Below are 16,617 nucleotides of genomic sequence, written 5' to 3' on the forward strand. Positions count from 1 at the left end.
AGTACACCACCTTTTGGGCATTTTAGTATCCCAGGCAACCACCCGGAAATAACCCCGCCCTCCACTTTTCAAAGCAAGCCCAGCCTAGCGCGGCGCATGCGCCTCGCAGGGCTCTAGCGCTGTGTTATCATGGAGGCGCAGAGCTAGATCGTCAGCCACCTCGGAGGCTGACATTTTGGATCCTGGCGGAAAAGTTGGAAAGGCTGGCACCACTACCAAGTCAGGCTGCACCACCCAAGAAGATGAGAGCAAAAGAACTCCCGTGGAGCGACAAGATCAGGCGGCGGAGTGAATCCGTGATGCTTCCCTCGGAAAAAAAGCTTGTAGATAGTTGCGCACAGCCCTGCCCTCATCTGAGATGGTGACTGTGTGGGCGCTCTAGTCGCGCCTTTTCGATTCCCGGAGGGGGCGGTGCCGTCGTCACTGGCTTTGAGGTGGCTGCGGCACAGGTCGCAGCGAGCTCTGGTTGCGCCAGAGCCCTTAGTAGCCTTTTGTACGAGGAGGGTGGGGGTCTCTGACCTCTTCCCTCCTGTGCCGGGTTTCTCGGTTCCTTCCCTACGCGGGCCTACTGCTCCCCCGTGCAGCCCCGCCGCGGGCCGGCTATAACTGCGCCCCCGGGCCGGACGATGCCCAAGAAGCTGCTGCTGCTGCCTCCGCTCTCCGTGTCCTCCGCTTTCCGCGCCCCGCGAGCCTGCCCCGCCGCCCGCCCGGCCATGAACGCCGCCCGCACCGGCTACCGAGTCTTCTCGGCCAACTCCACGGCTGCCTGCACCGAGCTGGCCAAGCGCATCACCGAGTAAGGGGCGGGAGCCGGGGATGTCCCGAGGGGCCCCTCCCTTGCTCCTCTTCGTCTCCACGTCCCCCGACCCGGGCGAGGGGTAATTTGGCCCCATCGTCCTGCCCCTGGGGGAGGGAGTTGCAGAATCCTGCCGTTTCAGGTCTGGACAAACCCTTGGAGGTGACAGAGGATCACCCCCCCACCCCACCCCCAGTTCTGCAGCTGAAAAGCGTTCGTCTGACTCTTGCTGGCTTCTCCCCGCCTCCGGGTCCTTGGACCGCTCGCCCTGCTTTCGGCTCCCCACTCCCACCTCCCAGGCGGTGGTGAGGATTCTGTAACCGCTGGATTAGCGCCTTGGAGAGAGGGGCTCTGGGTTTGGCTCCCTTTCCCACGGTTGGGGTTGACCTCTGAAGCTGGTCATTGCCATTCCCAAGTCTCCCCGAGGAGACGGAGGCCCGCACGTAGTTACAACACTGGGGACGGACGGGGCGGGTGCAGTAGGTGGGGGCGGCCGGAGGGCCTTGCAGGTGGAAGACCCGCGAGGCGCAAGGTGCACCGACAGAAGTAGAGGTGTAGGGGAGGGCAGGGAGAACAGGGCAACCCTAGGGGAGCCGATTTGTCGGAGTTGGTGATAGAAACCATGGTCTAACCGTATTTTGTAAGTCCGTTAGATTCGATCAGTCGAAGTCTTTGCCTTTCCTTGTCTTTTTCACCTAAGGAAGCCTCTGGCCTCAAGTGGCCTTTGGGGTCTGAAGGCCTTGTCAGTCTTACCCTGGGCAAGAGACTTGATTTTCCTGAACTTCATTGGTAAAATAGGGATAATTCCATCTGTTGGACCCAGAACATGGTGAGCACGAACAAAATAAAGTAGATCAAGCATCTAGCAGAGCAGAGGCTCATAGTGGCCCTCTGAATAATACATGTTTACTAAATGGCCTCTTTTCTAGTTGGCTCTTGTGAAGAATCCCAGAACCCTAGTGTAAAGGAGGAGCCTTTTGAGCCCTTTGCAAATAAACTTGTTATAAAATAAATAAGCTTGTCTTTTAACTTTTAAAGTCATTTTCACATTTTAAACAACTTACATTAGAGTTCTGTGGGTTTTTCAGAGTTGATAATTAATGGCATGAAGATATTTTTAAATTCTAGATGAAAATGTAGAAGAAAGGGGAAACTTTAGTCATGTTTTCTCAGTAATGCCTATGTTCTTTTCAGTTAGAGTTTTGAATGAGATTAGAAGAGTGTAAAAAAAAACCCAAACAATCCTTTTGCAATCTACTACCTAGTTTCTATTTCTAGCCTCTGATTATTTGTCTTTCTTTTTGAGGCCAACTAAAATACTAATTTTAAATATAAAGCTTGTGTTTGTTTACCTTGGGTCAGATCTACCACAGTGACCTTGCTAAGAGAAAGCAGAGGGAGGAGGGCAGATTTAAATAGTCAATGGTTTCGCTTTTTTGTTTTTATATTTGGTTCTTGAAAAGTTCCAGAAAAGTTTTAACCACTTTTAAGTGTGCAATTCACTGACATTAAGTACATTCACAGTGTTGTGTGATTATCACCACTATTCATTTCCAGATCTTTTAATCGTTTCAAACAGAAACTCCGTACCCTTTAAGCACTAACTCTCCATTCCCCCTACTCCCAAGACCCTGGTAACCTCTGTTCTACTTTGTGTGACTGTGAATGTGCCTATTCTAGGTACTTCCTATAAATGGAATCATGCAGTATTTGTATTTTTTTGCCTGACTTATTTTACTTAGAATCATTTTTTCAAGGTTCATCCGTATTGTAGCATGTACCAGAATTTCATTCCTTTTTAAGGCTGAATAATATTCTGTTGTACACTTGGTTGGAGTGTTTTTAAACAGATTCCACCCGTATATCATTTCACTCATAAAAATGGTAATGCTAACTGATAAGAACTGAAAACAAACAAAAACCTACCATTAATTCCTTAATATCTAGTATCTAGTCCTTGTTCATATTTCCTAGGTTGTCCCCAAAATGGGTTTTTACACTTGGTTTGTTCTAATCAGGATCCAGACAAGATTCACACTGCATTTGGTTAATGGCACTGAAGTCTGTAACGCTTTTGACAATTGAGGCATTTACCTTGGGCTTGTGTGTTTTGGAATTATTGCTAGCAACCACATATTTGTTGGGTATTGATGTTCCAAGACAATTATTATTCAAAAAAACAATGGAACTAGACACTAAACTTTGATTGTGGGCTCTTCCCAGTAAAGCAGTGTGTTACAGATTGGTGAGCGCTGGAAGCTGCTTGTGGAGTGACAGCAGGTTTTAGCTCTTAATGAATTAAATTTTCTAAATTTTTTTTTTTTTTTTTTGGTAAAAGAATGCTGGTGTAGTTATTGTAGTCTTTTTGTTAAACACATGCCTGTGAACTGGAGTTTTTAAAAAAGAGCGTTCTTAATTGCCTCCGCTTCCCCCTCCTTTAGGCGTCTTGGTGCTGAATTGGGGAAGTCTGTGGTTTATCAAGAGACAAATGGAGGTAAGTTAAACTTATTTCTTAAACATCCTTTGTTCTCTAAACTCTGTTTAATCGGCTGGCATGTTTTTAAAAGGCGAATGTTAATCATGTTTAACACAGAAATGAGGTTTTTGTTTTGTTTTGTTTTGTTTTTTTTGCGGTACGCGGGCCTCTCACTGCTGTGGCCTCTCCCGCTGTGGGGCTCAGGCTCTGGACACGCAGGCTCAGCGGCCATGGCTCTTGGGCCCAGCCGCTCCGCGGCATGTGGGATCTTCCCGGACCGGGGCACGAACCCGCGTCCCCTGCATCGGCAGGCGGACCCTCAACCACTGCGCCGCCAGGGAAGCCCCGCGTTTCTGTTTTAACAGTTGGGGCAGAGGGCATTCCGTTCATCCCTCTAAATCTTGACTTCTTTGCTCCTCCTTAAAAGTCTCCTTTCCTCCTGTTCCAAGATAATGCAAATATCCTATCGTTTTAGAATGAGATAAAGGAGCGACGTAGAGAGTAAGTTTTTTCTTCCATATTGTGCTGTATTTGATAAGTACTTTTTACATTTATCTGTTTCATTAGGCCATCAAATGACATTAAGTGCAATCGGTACTAGATAGTAATGACTTATTTAAAAAACTTCCTTGAGTTAGTTTTATGTCTCATTTTTTTCTCTCAAGTCTTGTTGACCCTCACCGTGGGTTGGTCACCCATTTTTTTTTTTTTTTTTTTTTTTTTGCGGTACACTGGCCTCTCACTGTTGTGGCCTCTCCGGTTGTGGAGCACAGGCTCCAGACATGCAGGCTCAGCGGCCATGGCTCACGGGCCCAGCCGCTCTGCGGCATGTGGGATCTTCCCGGACCGGGGCATGAACTCACGTCCCCTGCATCGGCAGGCAGGCTCTCAACAATTGCGCCACCAGGGAAGCCCTGGTCACCCATTTTTGCCGACGCCTGGGTTTCTGGGGAGAGCTGGAGCATTAAATGATATTGCTTGAAGGCACTTGTTGATAGCCAATGTCCCAGGAATGCAGCAGCATCAGAACCCCCCCACCCCCCACCCCAGTGGGTTCCAGAGTATAATGTCATCACTCATTGCGAAGACAAGTTCGTATAAAAACAATTTGGAATTATTTTTGCAGAGTTGAAGGCCTTGGATTCATGTTTTTGTACTTGCTTTTCTCTTTGCAAGGTGTAACTGTCTATGGTATCACTAGCTTAACAGGAGATAATTAAAACAAAATTGATGTTTGGGGAGCTAATAAAGCAAAGTATTGGAAGAGGGAAAGATAGTTTAATGGGTAGTAATGGAAAGCACACGTTCCCGGGGTGTGTGTAAGTTACATGTGTGTTGTAATTAACCCCCAGAAACCCTTCATCCAGCTTCCACACTCACAACTTTTAACTTGGTGACTTGAGAAATTTTCCTGCCAGGACAAGTCAGGAGATGCTGGTATTTAAAAACCTGAAGATGAGTGCAGATAGGTGAGATAGCCTATTTAACAGTAATGAATTTCCTTCATTGTGATGGCATTCGGGTTTCTCATAAATGAAGCGCTGGAGGAAAAGAGGGTGGTTTAGGGAAGACCTTTTTCTCCATCCTCCCATCCCTGTTCCAGGCCTCCTAGCTCTCTCTCATGCTGTCAAAGTAGCTTCTTAACGGGTCTTCTTACCTCCATTTTCAGCCTCTCTAGTCTGTTCTACCCACTTCCATCAGGATATTTCCAAAATGCAAACATTTTTACTTACTACTGTTTAAAACTGTATAGGCCATGGTCCAGTCTCCTTAGCAATCACGTGGGGCCCTTTGGGTTCTGAGTTCTGCCCATCTCACCTGCTTCGTCCTTCATCACGTCTGTCAGCACGTCTTGTGTGCTCTGATTCAAGAATCCATCTGAAGCCTGCCTGCCTCTCACTACCTCCACTGCAGCTGCTCTGGTCCAGCCTGCCATCTGTCGCTTGCCTGGACTCCTTCAGAAGCACCTGGAGTGGCTCCCCCAAGCAGCCCTTCTTGCTTTGCCACCGTTGTCCTCACACAGTAGCCAGTGATCACACGAGTCCTCCAGTGGCTCTGCTGTCACCCCTTGGAATAAAATCCAGACTCCTGCGTGGTGTGGTCCTGGTCAGCTCCCTGACCTCCTCTCTGTCTCTCTCTCCTCTCTCGCTGTGTTTCCGAGCGCACAGTGGCAGCCCCACTCTGCCCCATGTCTTTGCATGTTCTGTACTCCTTGCCTCACTGTATGTTCCAGTCTACAGCGAGGCCATCGTTTCCAGGCCTCTTTCTCTTTTATCATGGCTGGTCTTTCTCCTGCACATTGGCCTGGAGAGTTTGCCAGCCTTTGGCATTGCATTGTCTCTCCTGAGTCAGTCTTTGTCCCCTTGGTCCAGGTCCCCCACTTTGGGACCCCAACTCGGGGCCTGGAACAGAGGAGGCATTGGCCTTTGTTGAAAGAATAATAAGGATATTAACTTTTGGCCTCTTTATTCGCTGTATACTTTTCCCTAAGCATCTTGTGTTTATTTAGTGATGGATATTCTTTTCTGGACCCTGAGATTTTACGTACACTTGTTTGTTGCTTTTGCCTTCTAGTCTATTTTTGGCTTTTTCTCCGCTTAGCTTGACTGTTTTTTACATAAGTACATGCCATTCCGAGATCTCTTAAGAATTTATTTTGGTGCGCTAAGCAAAGCATTGGTTTAGACTCACCTTTACTTCCTCCAACTGCTGCCTAATTATTGTACCGTGAAGAGCTTTTCTTCAAACTGCAGAACGTTTTTATTTTTCAGAAACAAGAGTTGAAATAAAAGAATCTGTTCGTGGCCAAGATATTTTCATTATACAGACAATACCCAGGTAAGAGCACTACTTTATTTATCTCTCTTCCTCAAAAAATCTTAGTGATATAACTTATTATCTTTTTATATGAACAACAATTCCATTTTCTTTAAATTATAAATGTGTTTGCACATTAAATGCTTTCCAAAATACTATATGTGTACACATATGTGTGTGTGGGTCTATATATGTGTGTGTGTGTGTCTCTCTCTCTATAAATGTATGTATATATATAGTCTTTTGGAATTCCTGCCATGCTTGTCACACTATACTTAACTGTTATTGTTTACTTTAAAAAATTTTTTTAATTTTATTTATTTATTTATTGGCTGTGTTGCTGCATGCGGGCTTTCTGTAGTTATGGTCAGTGGGGGCTACTCTTTGTTGCGGTGTGCAGGCTTCTCATTGTGGTGGCTTCTCTTGTGGAGCACGGGCTCTAGGTGCGTGGGCTTCAGTAGTTGTGGCATGTGGGCTCAGTAGTTGTGGCTCATGGGCTCTAGAGCGCAGGCTCAGTAGTTGTGGCGCACGGGCTTAGTTGCTCCACGGCATGTGGGATCTTCCTGGACCAGGGCTCGAACCCGTGTCCCCTGCATTGGCAGGCAGATTCTTAACCACTGTGCCAGCAGGGAAGCCCCCGTTATTGTTTACTTGATCATCTTCTCCAAGCTTTAAACTCCTCAAGGACAAAAATATTCTACCTCCATTTGCAGGAACCTAGGCCAGTGTCTGTCCGCTCAGCTCTCCTGGAAAGCCTTTGTTGTTGTTAAATGGTGGGTTTTATTTTGCACAGTGACCTGTCTCTAGCCTGTCTGTCACAGATACTATCTACCACTCCTTCCCTCGGGGTGGGAGGACTGGCCCTGGGGGAATCCTGGCATACCTGAGCATGAACTTCCCTGTGGGGTTATCTCCTCTCAGCCCCTCACTGGGAATGGGGTCGATAGATCACGAGTGTCTTTGAAAAATCCAGACCCTCACATCTTGATCGGTTTAGATTCCTGAGGCCGTGTTAGTAATAAACACGGCACTGGCTGCCAGCAGGGTGCGGATGCTTTACACGGATCATTTTTAATCCTTATGTGTCAGTCCTACATGGCAGCTCTTGTTGGCCTCTGTGATACTGTGATTTATGATAAGAAATATGTATCTGGTCTTCTTTCCTGGCACAGAGCTCCTAAAACCCTTGGAATATCCTAAGTGATAAGAGCAGTAAAGGTATCTTTCGTTATTCAGAACAAGCCCCTTTCAGTTACACCTGAGTTATGTGAGTGAGGTGATTTTTGGAAAGCCCCTGGATAAACACAGGATGGGGGCTGGTTGCCAGGGTAACCAACCTTGTGGTTAGAGGGTTGGTACTTTCAGCCCAGCCCCCCTGACCTCTGGAGAGGGGAGAGGGGCTGGAAGTTGAATCAGTCGCCAGTGGCCAATGATTTGATCATTTGTGCCTGTATAATGAAGCCTCCATAAAAAACCGAAAGGACTGGGTTCGGAGAGCTTCTGGGTTGGTGAAGACGTGGAGGTGCTAGGGTGTGGTGCACCCAGAAAGGGCGTGGAACCTCTGCACCCCTTGCCCTATACCTCGCCCTGTGCACCTCCCCCATCTGGCTGTTCCTGAGTTACATCCTTGATAGTAACCTGGTAATCTAGTGAGAAAACTGTTTTTCTGAGTTTTATTTATTTATTTATTGGCTATGCCACGAGGCATGCGGGATCTTAGTTCCCCACCTGGGGATAGAACCTGTGCCCTCTGCAGTGGAAGCATGGAGTCTTAACCACTGGACTGCCAGGGAAGTCCCTGAGGTATTTTTTGCCTTTTTCTTTTTTTTTTTTTTACTTTGCTCTAGCAAATTAATCGGAGCTGAGGAGGGGGTCATGGGAACCTCTGATTTATAGCGGGTTGGTCAGAAGCATAGGTGACAGCCTGGGCTTGCCCATGTCTGAAGTGAGGAAGGGGGCAGTCTTACTGGGCCCTTAACCTGTGGGATCTGATGCTTTGTCCAGGCAGAGAGTGTCAGAATTGAGTTGAATTGTAGGATACCCAGCTGGTGTCCCGAGATTCCGAGAATTACCTACGTGTGGGAAAATCCCCACACATTTGGTGACCAGAAGTATTCAGTGTTGTAAATGTACAGAGAAGGGAAAAACTTTTTCCTTACAGCCTCCTGTGAAGGGATTGAGAAAACGGGGTCTGAAGGAAACTGAGGACCACGGGGTCATGGAGTGAGTAATCTGAGCCCCGGTGTAACAGAGTTCCCTGTACACTGGTAACTGGTAGATACTAAGTATTTTAATACTTTTTTCTGATCATGAAGAATAATGTTCATCTCTGCAAACACAGGCAGTATAGAAATGTGTATCAGAAAATAAAAATTCCCCAGCCCTCTGAGATAACTAAATACCTGGTTGTTCCTCTTTATTTGATAATGTGCATACAAATTTAGTCTCCATAATTCAGGTGAGCCTCAAAACCAAAATAAAAGTAATTTTAATTTATCTGCATGGTTCAAGTTTCAAAAGGGTGTATGATGAGCCCTGCCTCTGCCATCAGCCACCCTGCTTCCCTCCCTGGATACGGCAAGTGTTATCAGGTTCTTAAGCATTCTTTTCAGAGACTCTGTGTACTCAAGCAGTTGCTTATATGTTTTTCTTCATTTTTACATAGAAGGAGTCTAATAGGGAATTCCCTAGCGGCCCAGTGATGAGGACTCTGTGCCTCCAGTGCAGGGTTCTGTCCCTGGTCAGGGAATTGAGATCCCACAGGCCCAGCGGTGCTGCCAAAAAAAAAAGGAACCTAGAAAAATGGTACAGATGAACCGGTTTGCAGGGCAGAAACTGAGACACAGATGTAGAGAACAAACGTATGGACACCAAGGGGGGAAAGTGGTGGGCGGGGGTGGGTGGGTGGGATGACTTGGGAGATTGGAATTGACACGTATACACTAATACGTATAAAATGGATACCTAATAACCTACTGTATAAAAAAAATAAAATTCAGAAATTCAAAAACAAAAAAAAGCGTGTAAGTTACCTCTAAATTGATAAGTTAGCAATGATTCTAATATCTACCTAAAGTTTACTCAGAAATTATTCTTTTTCCCAAAAGAAAAAGACAGTTATAAAATAACCATACCTGTAGCCACATCAATTATGTTAACATTTTATAAATACGAATTTTGTAGATTTGACTACATCATAATCACTGAAAAAATATAATTATTTAAAAATATTTCACTTAGTCAAAAAATTTTCCTACATTGAGGTTTTCTTTGCCTAGATGTACTTAATTCTGAAATGCTTCATCCACTTGTAAATATTTTCTTTTAGATCAGTTAGTCAATATACTTAACATGCAGTAAAAAAAAAAATGTCTAATACGCTTTGCTGAACTTAAAGCATTGTACTCTATCAATACAGAAAGAGCTACCTTATCTTTAAAAGATTCTAATTTTGAAACAATCACAAACTTCCAAACTAGCCTGTGCTGTGCAGCCACTTTAGACAGAGTTGCCAGCCTGGTGCCTCACCACCCCAAACACTTCAGCGTGTAGTTCCTACAAACAAGGGCTTTCTCTTATACAGCCACAGTGCCACCGTCAGAATCAGGATACTGAGACCTCTGTGTTGTCACCACCTAAGCCTCAGACCCCATCCCCGTGTCATCTGCTGTCCCCCAGGCCTCTTCCTGGCACAATGAGCCAGTTGAGGCTCAGGTAGCACTTAGGTGTCTGTGTCGTGTCTTCTGGACAGTCTGGAACCATCCCTCCGTCTTTCCTTGACTTTCAAAACTTTGTCACTTTTGAAGACGACACTTTGGCCAGTTTCTTTTGTCGAATGACCCTCAGTTTAGGTTTGCCATATTTCATTATGGTGGGATTCAGTGGAGCTGTGTTCCCATCTTGTCTTCTGCGGCTTCATACTGTGTTCTGTGGACACACCAAAGCTTATTCCTCCTGTCGCATATGCTGTGTCTCTAGTCTTGTGCTTGCCAACTGCGGGACATCCTGTATGTGCGTCACATTGCCCATGTTTAAGGTGTGTCTCTACGAAGATTCCAAGAAATGCAATTGCTGGGTGTGAGGATCCATGCATTTGTAGCATTGATAGATGTGGCTGCATCGATAGACACTTGAAATATTTGTGGTATCGATAGATAATTGCATATTGCCCTCCATGGAGGATCTACTAATTTATGTTTCCTCCAGCAATTTTGGTTTTGTTCTGTTTGTCTCCTGGTGATGGGAATCTTTTTGCCCCACGCTTTTGTTTGACACCTGCACCTTAGGAATGAGGGGAAAGCCTGCGGGGCTTGCGTAGCCCTAGAACATGTGTAGTCAGAGAGCTTTGACACTCCCCTTGGCTGCTCCCTGGCCTTCTGTGCTTATCCTGGTTTTTGTTGGTGGTGAATAGTAAGGTTGCATTGTCACCACTTCTTTTTTTTTTACCTCTGAATTCTTGAGTTCCTTAGGGTATAGGACAGAGCTGCAGGTGACCCTAGATCCTTGGCTTGGCCTCCTTAGACTACTGAGAGCCTTTTACTAGTTTATTGAGGGAGAGAGAACAGAACCTCGACCTTTGTAGCCATAGACGGGCCACCTTTGTTACTCATCCTCCAGGAAATTTGGGGGTCTGAGTCCAAAGGCAGTGGTGGTCAGTGAAGTCTCTTTACTCTACCCTAACTGAATTTATGGCAGCAAAAGAACATGTGTCCTGTCAGGAACTGTTTATCTTTAAGGAATCTTAGCCATAATTCACAGGTCTGCACCTCAGCCTGGAATTTGAGCTCTGACTTTGAACTCATCTCTAGGACAAGAGTTAACTTGGTCGTGGTCAGTTGTGTGCCAGCACATGAGCAGCTGTGCTCTTGGTAGCTTTGTTCTGTTCCGTGCAATCAGGAATCATCCCTGAGTTAGGGGAGGAACTAAGAGGTTATGACCTTGTCATGTCAGAGACCCCATTGTGTCAGATAGTCCTGGATGTCGTTAGTGACCGGGGACTTGATGAGCTGCCTTCCTGCTGTGTGTGTAGACAGCTGACGTCCAGCTGTTGGAGAGCCAGGGTGTTGACCAGTCTTCATTTTCATGATGAGCTGGGATGGTCGAGGCTTTGATGCCTTTGTGAAAGTATAATCTTTTCCAATCAATTTCTTAATCATAGGATTGACTTAGCAGGACCGAATTTAAAAAATTTTTTTATATTGGAGGGTAGTTGATTTACAATGTTGTGTTAGTTTTTGCTGTATAGCAAAGTGAGTCAGTTTTACATACACATATATCCACTTTTTTTTAGATTCTATTCCCATATAGGTCATTATAGAGTATTGAGTAGGTCCCTGTGCTATTCAGTAGGTTCTTATTAATTATCTATTCTATACGTAGTAGTGTGTATATGTCAAGGACCAAATGTTTTTATAGTACCTCTCTGAGGCTATCGAGTATTCTAATTTCTTTACTTTTATTATGAATTCAGGAAGTAGGGAAGAGATATAATAATAATAGTAATAGCAGACTTTGCCCTGGCTGGTGTGTGAAGTTGGTGATGTGTGTGAGGCTGAAGGGCTTCAGGTGGATCATCCCCTCCACCAGTCAGCACCTTCTGAGGCAGGTGTCATCATCACCCCCTTTTATGTCCTCTAACCACAGATTTCCACACTGGAGTATCATTGTGCACTTGTTAATGCATGTAGGGTAGAGGGACAGCTATATCCATAATTTCCTTTTTGTTACAATACATCTCCCTCCCTAGTTTTAGTTCAGACTTCTTTAACACGTCATAAACAGTATAAGTTCACAGTCTATTGGCATGGCAAAATAACGCTCACTTTTTTTTTTTTTTTTTAACGCTCACTATTAACAGCCCTGTCCTGGGATCTTGAGACAGCTTGTGGTTAGTCTTTGTGACAAGAAGTTGTGCTCTATCTAATTCTTGGTTTCCATATCTCATGGTAACCAAGAATGCTGTAGAAATATTTAGTACATGCAGTTTAGAGTGATCCTGGGGCAGTAATACATACGGAACTTTACACTGTGCAGGTGTTTTCTAGGGAAAGGACAAATTAACGTGGAAAAATGAGTTGGTTAATGGCTAATTGGGAAACATTTGTAGTTTTTTCTTCCCACTTGTGCTTAGGATACTCGAAAATTTGAACAAAGGAAGAGGTAGGGAGCAGTCCATGGAGTTGCAGCAGAGAAAGTGAATCTTGTAGAATAACCTTGACAGCAATTTTACACACTTATGGAAAGGTTTCCTTTTGAAGGAGCAGCACAGATATACATGGTGCTTTTGGAAACCAGAACCCTGTCCTGAAGATGGTGCAATTCCCTTGTGTGTACTTGTTTTGAGATTATTGAGAAGCCATAATTGTCTTCCTTGTGAGACCATGCACCTCGGATTGGGACTTGAACCCCTGGGCTGGGACTCGAACCCAGCCAAAACCCATGGTCTTCCAACTGAGATCACACATCTGGTTTTAGGACTTAATGAAGTTCAGCTTCCTTCCTTCCTTCCTTCCTTCCTTCCTTCGGTCTTCGTTTCTGTGCGAGGGCTTTCTCTAGTTGCGGCAAGTGGGGGCTGCTCTTCATCGCGGTGTGCGGGCCTCTCACTATCGCGGCCTCTCTTGTTGCAGAGCACAGGCTCCAGACGCACAGGCTCAGTAATTGTGGCTCACGGGCCCAGTTGCTCTGCAGCATGTGGGATCTTCCCAGACCAGGGCTTGAACCCGTGTCCCCTGCTCTGGCAGGCAGACTCTCAACCACTGCGCCACCAGGGAAGCCCCCAAAGTTTAGGTTCTTGATGTCTCATTGCAGAAAGAATTCAGTGAGAGACAAAGTGATAGGTAAGATGTAGATTTATTTAGAGAGAAACACACTCCACAGACAGAGTGTGGACCATCTCAGAAGGTGAGAAAGGCACCAGGGTCTGGGCTTGTCAGTTTTTATAGGAGTGGGTAATTTCATAGGCTAATGAGTGGGAGGAGTATTCCAGCTATTTCAGGAAGGGGAGGGGATTTCCAGGAATAGGGCCACCGCCCACTTTTTGATCCTTTTGGTGGGTCTTGGAATTGTCATGGCGCCTGTGGGTGTGTCATTTAGCTTGCTGATGTGTTACAGTGAGCGTATACTGAGGCTCAAGGTCTAGTGGAAGTTGACTTACCTGCCATCTTGGACCCATTTGGTTCTAATCAGTTTCTGTCATATCCTCAGGCTATGTCATGCTTTCAACGGTTGTGCCCTGCCCCCTTCCCTCCTGTTTCACCTGTGGTTCAGTTTGGTGGTATCAAAGCAAAAACATCCTCACCTTGTGGTTCCTGTATCTCTTAGGATGATGGGGATTGGAGAGGAAAAATTTGGAGAAAGGACAAAGAGAATGTCTGTGTGTGTGTATCCCATAAAAAGGGTTATTGGGTTTGTCACAATAAACTATTTTATTGCTGACTACAGAATATTTTAGTAACAACTAAATTTTGTTAATTTAGCAGGGAATTTCGTTTTTTAGTACTCTCTGCTATAAATGGTTATATAGATTGTCAGTTGAAGCAAAGCACACAACCTAAAAGTTGCAGGTTAAGTTTTATTTGGGGACCTTACTGAGGACTGTAGCCCGGAGCCAGCCACTCAGATGGCTCTGAGAAACTGCTCCAAAGAGGTAAGGGAGGAGCCAGGATGTATATGAAGTTTTTGCTGGAAAAAAAACATGTACTGGAACATCACAAGATTACCGCTGATCACAAAGAACAGACATCTCAAGTTAATGATTTTAGATGCAAGGATCTGGGGTCACTGAAATTATTCCTTAGATATGCATCTTTCTATCTAGGGCAGGTATCCAAAACACACAATGCTGCTTATTTTCCTCCATCCCGAATTCCCCTCGGGGCTTGCCTTCAGTGGGCGACTGCAGTGGCAAGTGGCTTGATCCTGGTGGAACTGGGATGGCAGGCAGCATCCTTTGTTTACTGGAATGGCAGGGAACATCCCTGTGCACAAGGTGAAGGAATGTATCTTACAGATTTTTCTATTGAGGAGGAGAGGATGTTACCTAAAGTAATAAGGCTGATTTTAGACAAACAGAACAAAGCTTAGACATTGAAATGAGTTCAGTCGCCTTTAGAGCCGATGTCCTGAGATATAATATAGACCTTTTTCTGGTGCTGCCGTTGTTCAGAATTTCTTTGGAATTCACCTTCTGGATGTATCTCAGGAAGGGCCGGATGCAGGCGATGTGTAGGGCAAGGTATGCAGGAAGGGACACGGAGCTTTCATGCCACTCTCCCCAGTCTCTACACGGTCTCCAACCTGGAAGCTCTCTGAACCCCGTTTGGCTTTTTACTGAGGCTTCATTACATAGGTATGATTGATGATATCGTTAGCCTTAGGCGATTGTTTCAACCTCCAGAGGTCATGGGGATGGGACTGAAAGTTCAACCCCTCTAATCACGTGGTTTGTCTCCCTGGCAACCAGTCCCCTCCTTTAGGTGCAGTCCAAAAGTCACCCCCTTCACATAACTAAAGACACCTTTATTCCTCTCGAGGCTTAGGAAATTCCAAAGGTTTTAGAAGGGAGCTTGGTGCCCGAAATGGGAACCAAATACATATTTCTTATTATAAATCACAATATCACAGGGTGGTACTCAAGGAGTTTCGAAATGTACTGAGCATTGGAACTAAGTAAAATAGATATGAAGCTTACAAAGTGTTTTTTTGAAGGACAATTTTCATGTTTATGTTACAAGTTCTAGTATGGTGATGTAACATAAGAAGAGGCATTAAAAGAACATTACAACTTATTTGCTGCAGGGGATTCATTGTTGGAGGTCGGGATGGGGTAAATCGTACTCCATGACCTGTTCTCAGTACTTGCATCTGTGGTATTGGTCTGTCTTTGCAATTTTAATTGATAGGTACAGACCATGTCTGTTTCTTTAACTCTCATTTTTGTCTGTCGAAAATGAGAGAGCAGTCAGGGCTGAGTTTAATATAAGATGTGATCATCTTAGGGCAGAGAAAAATAGTTGGTAAACAGTTAAGATTGTCCTACTTAGATACAAAGACTACAGGCACTAGCCAGGATGTACTTGGAACAGTCTTAGGGAACAGATAAACAAAGCAGAGGCCGCCAGCCAATTTCTCTTCGCCCTGCTAGCCCACAAAATAACTGCTTGGTATCCAATTTGTCCAGTGTCCCTCAGTGAATGGGTAAAGCCGTTGTGACAAAGGCCCTTTTGTTGCCTTCCCATCCTGACCAATAAGGGGTGGGGCGGGGGAGGCTTTCCTTAGCCTCGGGCTAGAGAATGTTGACTCCCTTGGCACAGGGCATTAGGAAGAGGAAAAAGTAAAAAATAAAAACCTCAGGAGAAAAATTAGTAATTAGCGGAAAGAAAGTTACTCTGAAATCAAGGCTCCTCCAAAACTGTTCCTGTTGTTACATTAATGTCTTACCATCTGGCCTTCCCTTGTGTGCTATCCAAACCTCGTGTTGTGTGGTTGTGTCTTATAAATGCTATCACAAAGCCAGCTAGAAACCCATGACCCAGATAGATACTCTTCCAGGATCTGTTTAATTAACTTCAACAGTTATTGTTGGCATTGGGATCTGGTGTAAGAAACCACCAGGTCCAGTGGAGCTTTTATAATGCCACACATTGCATCACACAAGTGGAAGGTTAAGAAAGCTCTAATTTTATTTCTAACGTTGACAAGCAGTCTGTATATGGAAGAGGCCTTTGCTACGGTGTATATGATGCCTGTTGTTTAGATATGGACTCCTGAGTTACCTATATTCTGTCCTCTGAGTACTGTGCAGGCTTCCAGCTCAACCACCAGAGCCCACAAGGCATCAATGTAGATGATCCGTTGTGGGAAGGGAAGCTCTCCCCTCTGGAATGAAGGATAAGTGTTTGGGAAGGGGAACATTCTTAGGTGAGTTAGCTGTGCTCCTTGGGACAGATGATTACAAGGGTGATCCCGGGGGGGTCTCTGGCCTTCCCCCAAAATGAGGTCAGCCTTGCTTACCCTGTTATCTCCCCACCTGACACACCTAACACAGTGCCTGGTGCAAGGTGCTCAATAAATATTTGTTGAATTGATGACCCAGGATGAAAACTGTTGAAACGTGCTGAAAGTTGACCAAATATTATGAATTCCTAAGTACCTTGGAGGTGTTTGATAGGCGTTTTATTTTTTTTTAATTTATTTTATTTATTTTTATTTTTGGCTGTGTTGGGTTTTTGTCGCTGCGCACGCGCTTTCTCTAGATACAGCAAGCAGGGGCTACTCTTTGTTGCGGTGCGTGGGCTTCTCATTGCAGTGGCTTCTCGTTGCAGAGCACGGGCTCTAGGCTCGTGGACTCAGTAGCTGTGGCTTGCGGGCTCTAGAGCACAGGCTCAGTAGTTGTGGCTCACTGGCTTAGTTGCTCCGCAGCATGTGGGATCTTCCTGGACCAGGGCTCGAACCCGTGTCCCCTGCAATGGCAGGTGGATTCTTAACCACTGTGCCACCAGGGAAGCCCTTGATAAGTGTTTTGTCCTGA

The 16,617-nt window shown here is 45.3% G+C and overlaps 1 protein-coding gene across 3 annotated transcripts in view; it reads left to right on the forward strand.

Moving 5' to 3' along the window:
- Nucleotides 1-626: 626 nt before the first annotated feature.
- The window catches only part of PRPSAP1 (phosphoribosyl pyrophosphate synthetase associated protein 1), a gene marked incomplete at its 5' end in the record, with an annotated part of 30,846 nt that continues 14,855 nt past the window's right edge, over nucleotides 627-16,617 (forward strand). For all 3 annotated transcript variants that reach the window (XM_079724611.1, XM_079724613.1, XM_079724612.1), the window contains 3 exons: nucleotides 627-796; nucleotides 3,238-3,290; nucleotides 6,044-6,110. In XM_079724611.1, the coding sequence (XP_079580737.1) occupies nucleotides 627-796; nucleotides 3,238-3,290; nucleotides 6,044-6,110 (290 nt within the window). The remainder of the gene's footprint in view (nucleotides 797-3,237; nucleotides 3,291-6,043; nucleotides 6,111-16,617) is intronic.

Source organism: Hyperoodon ampullatus (genome assembly GCF_949752795.1).
Source record: "Hyperoodon ampullatus genome assembly, chromosome: 19".
Classification (NCBI taxonomy): domain Eukaryota; kingdom Metazoa; phylum Chordata; class Mammalia; order Artiodactyla; family Ziphiidae; genus Hyperoodon; species Hyperoodon ampullatus.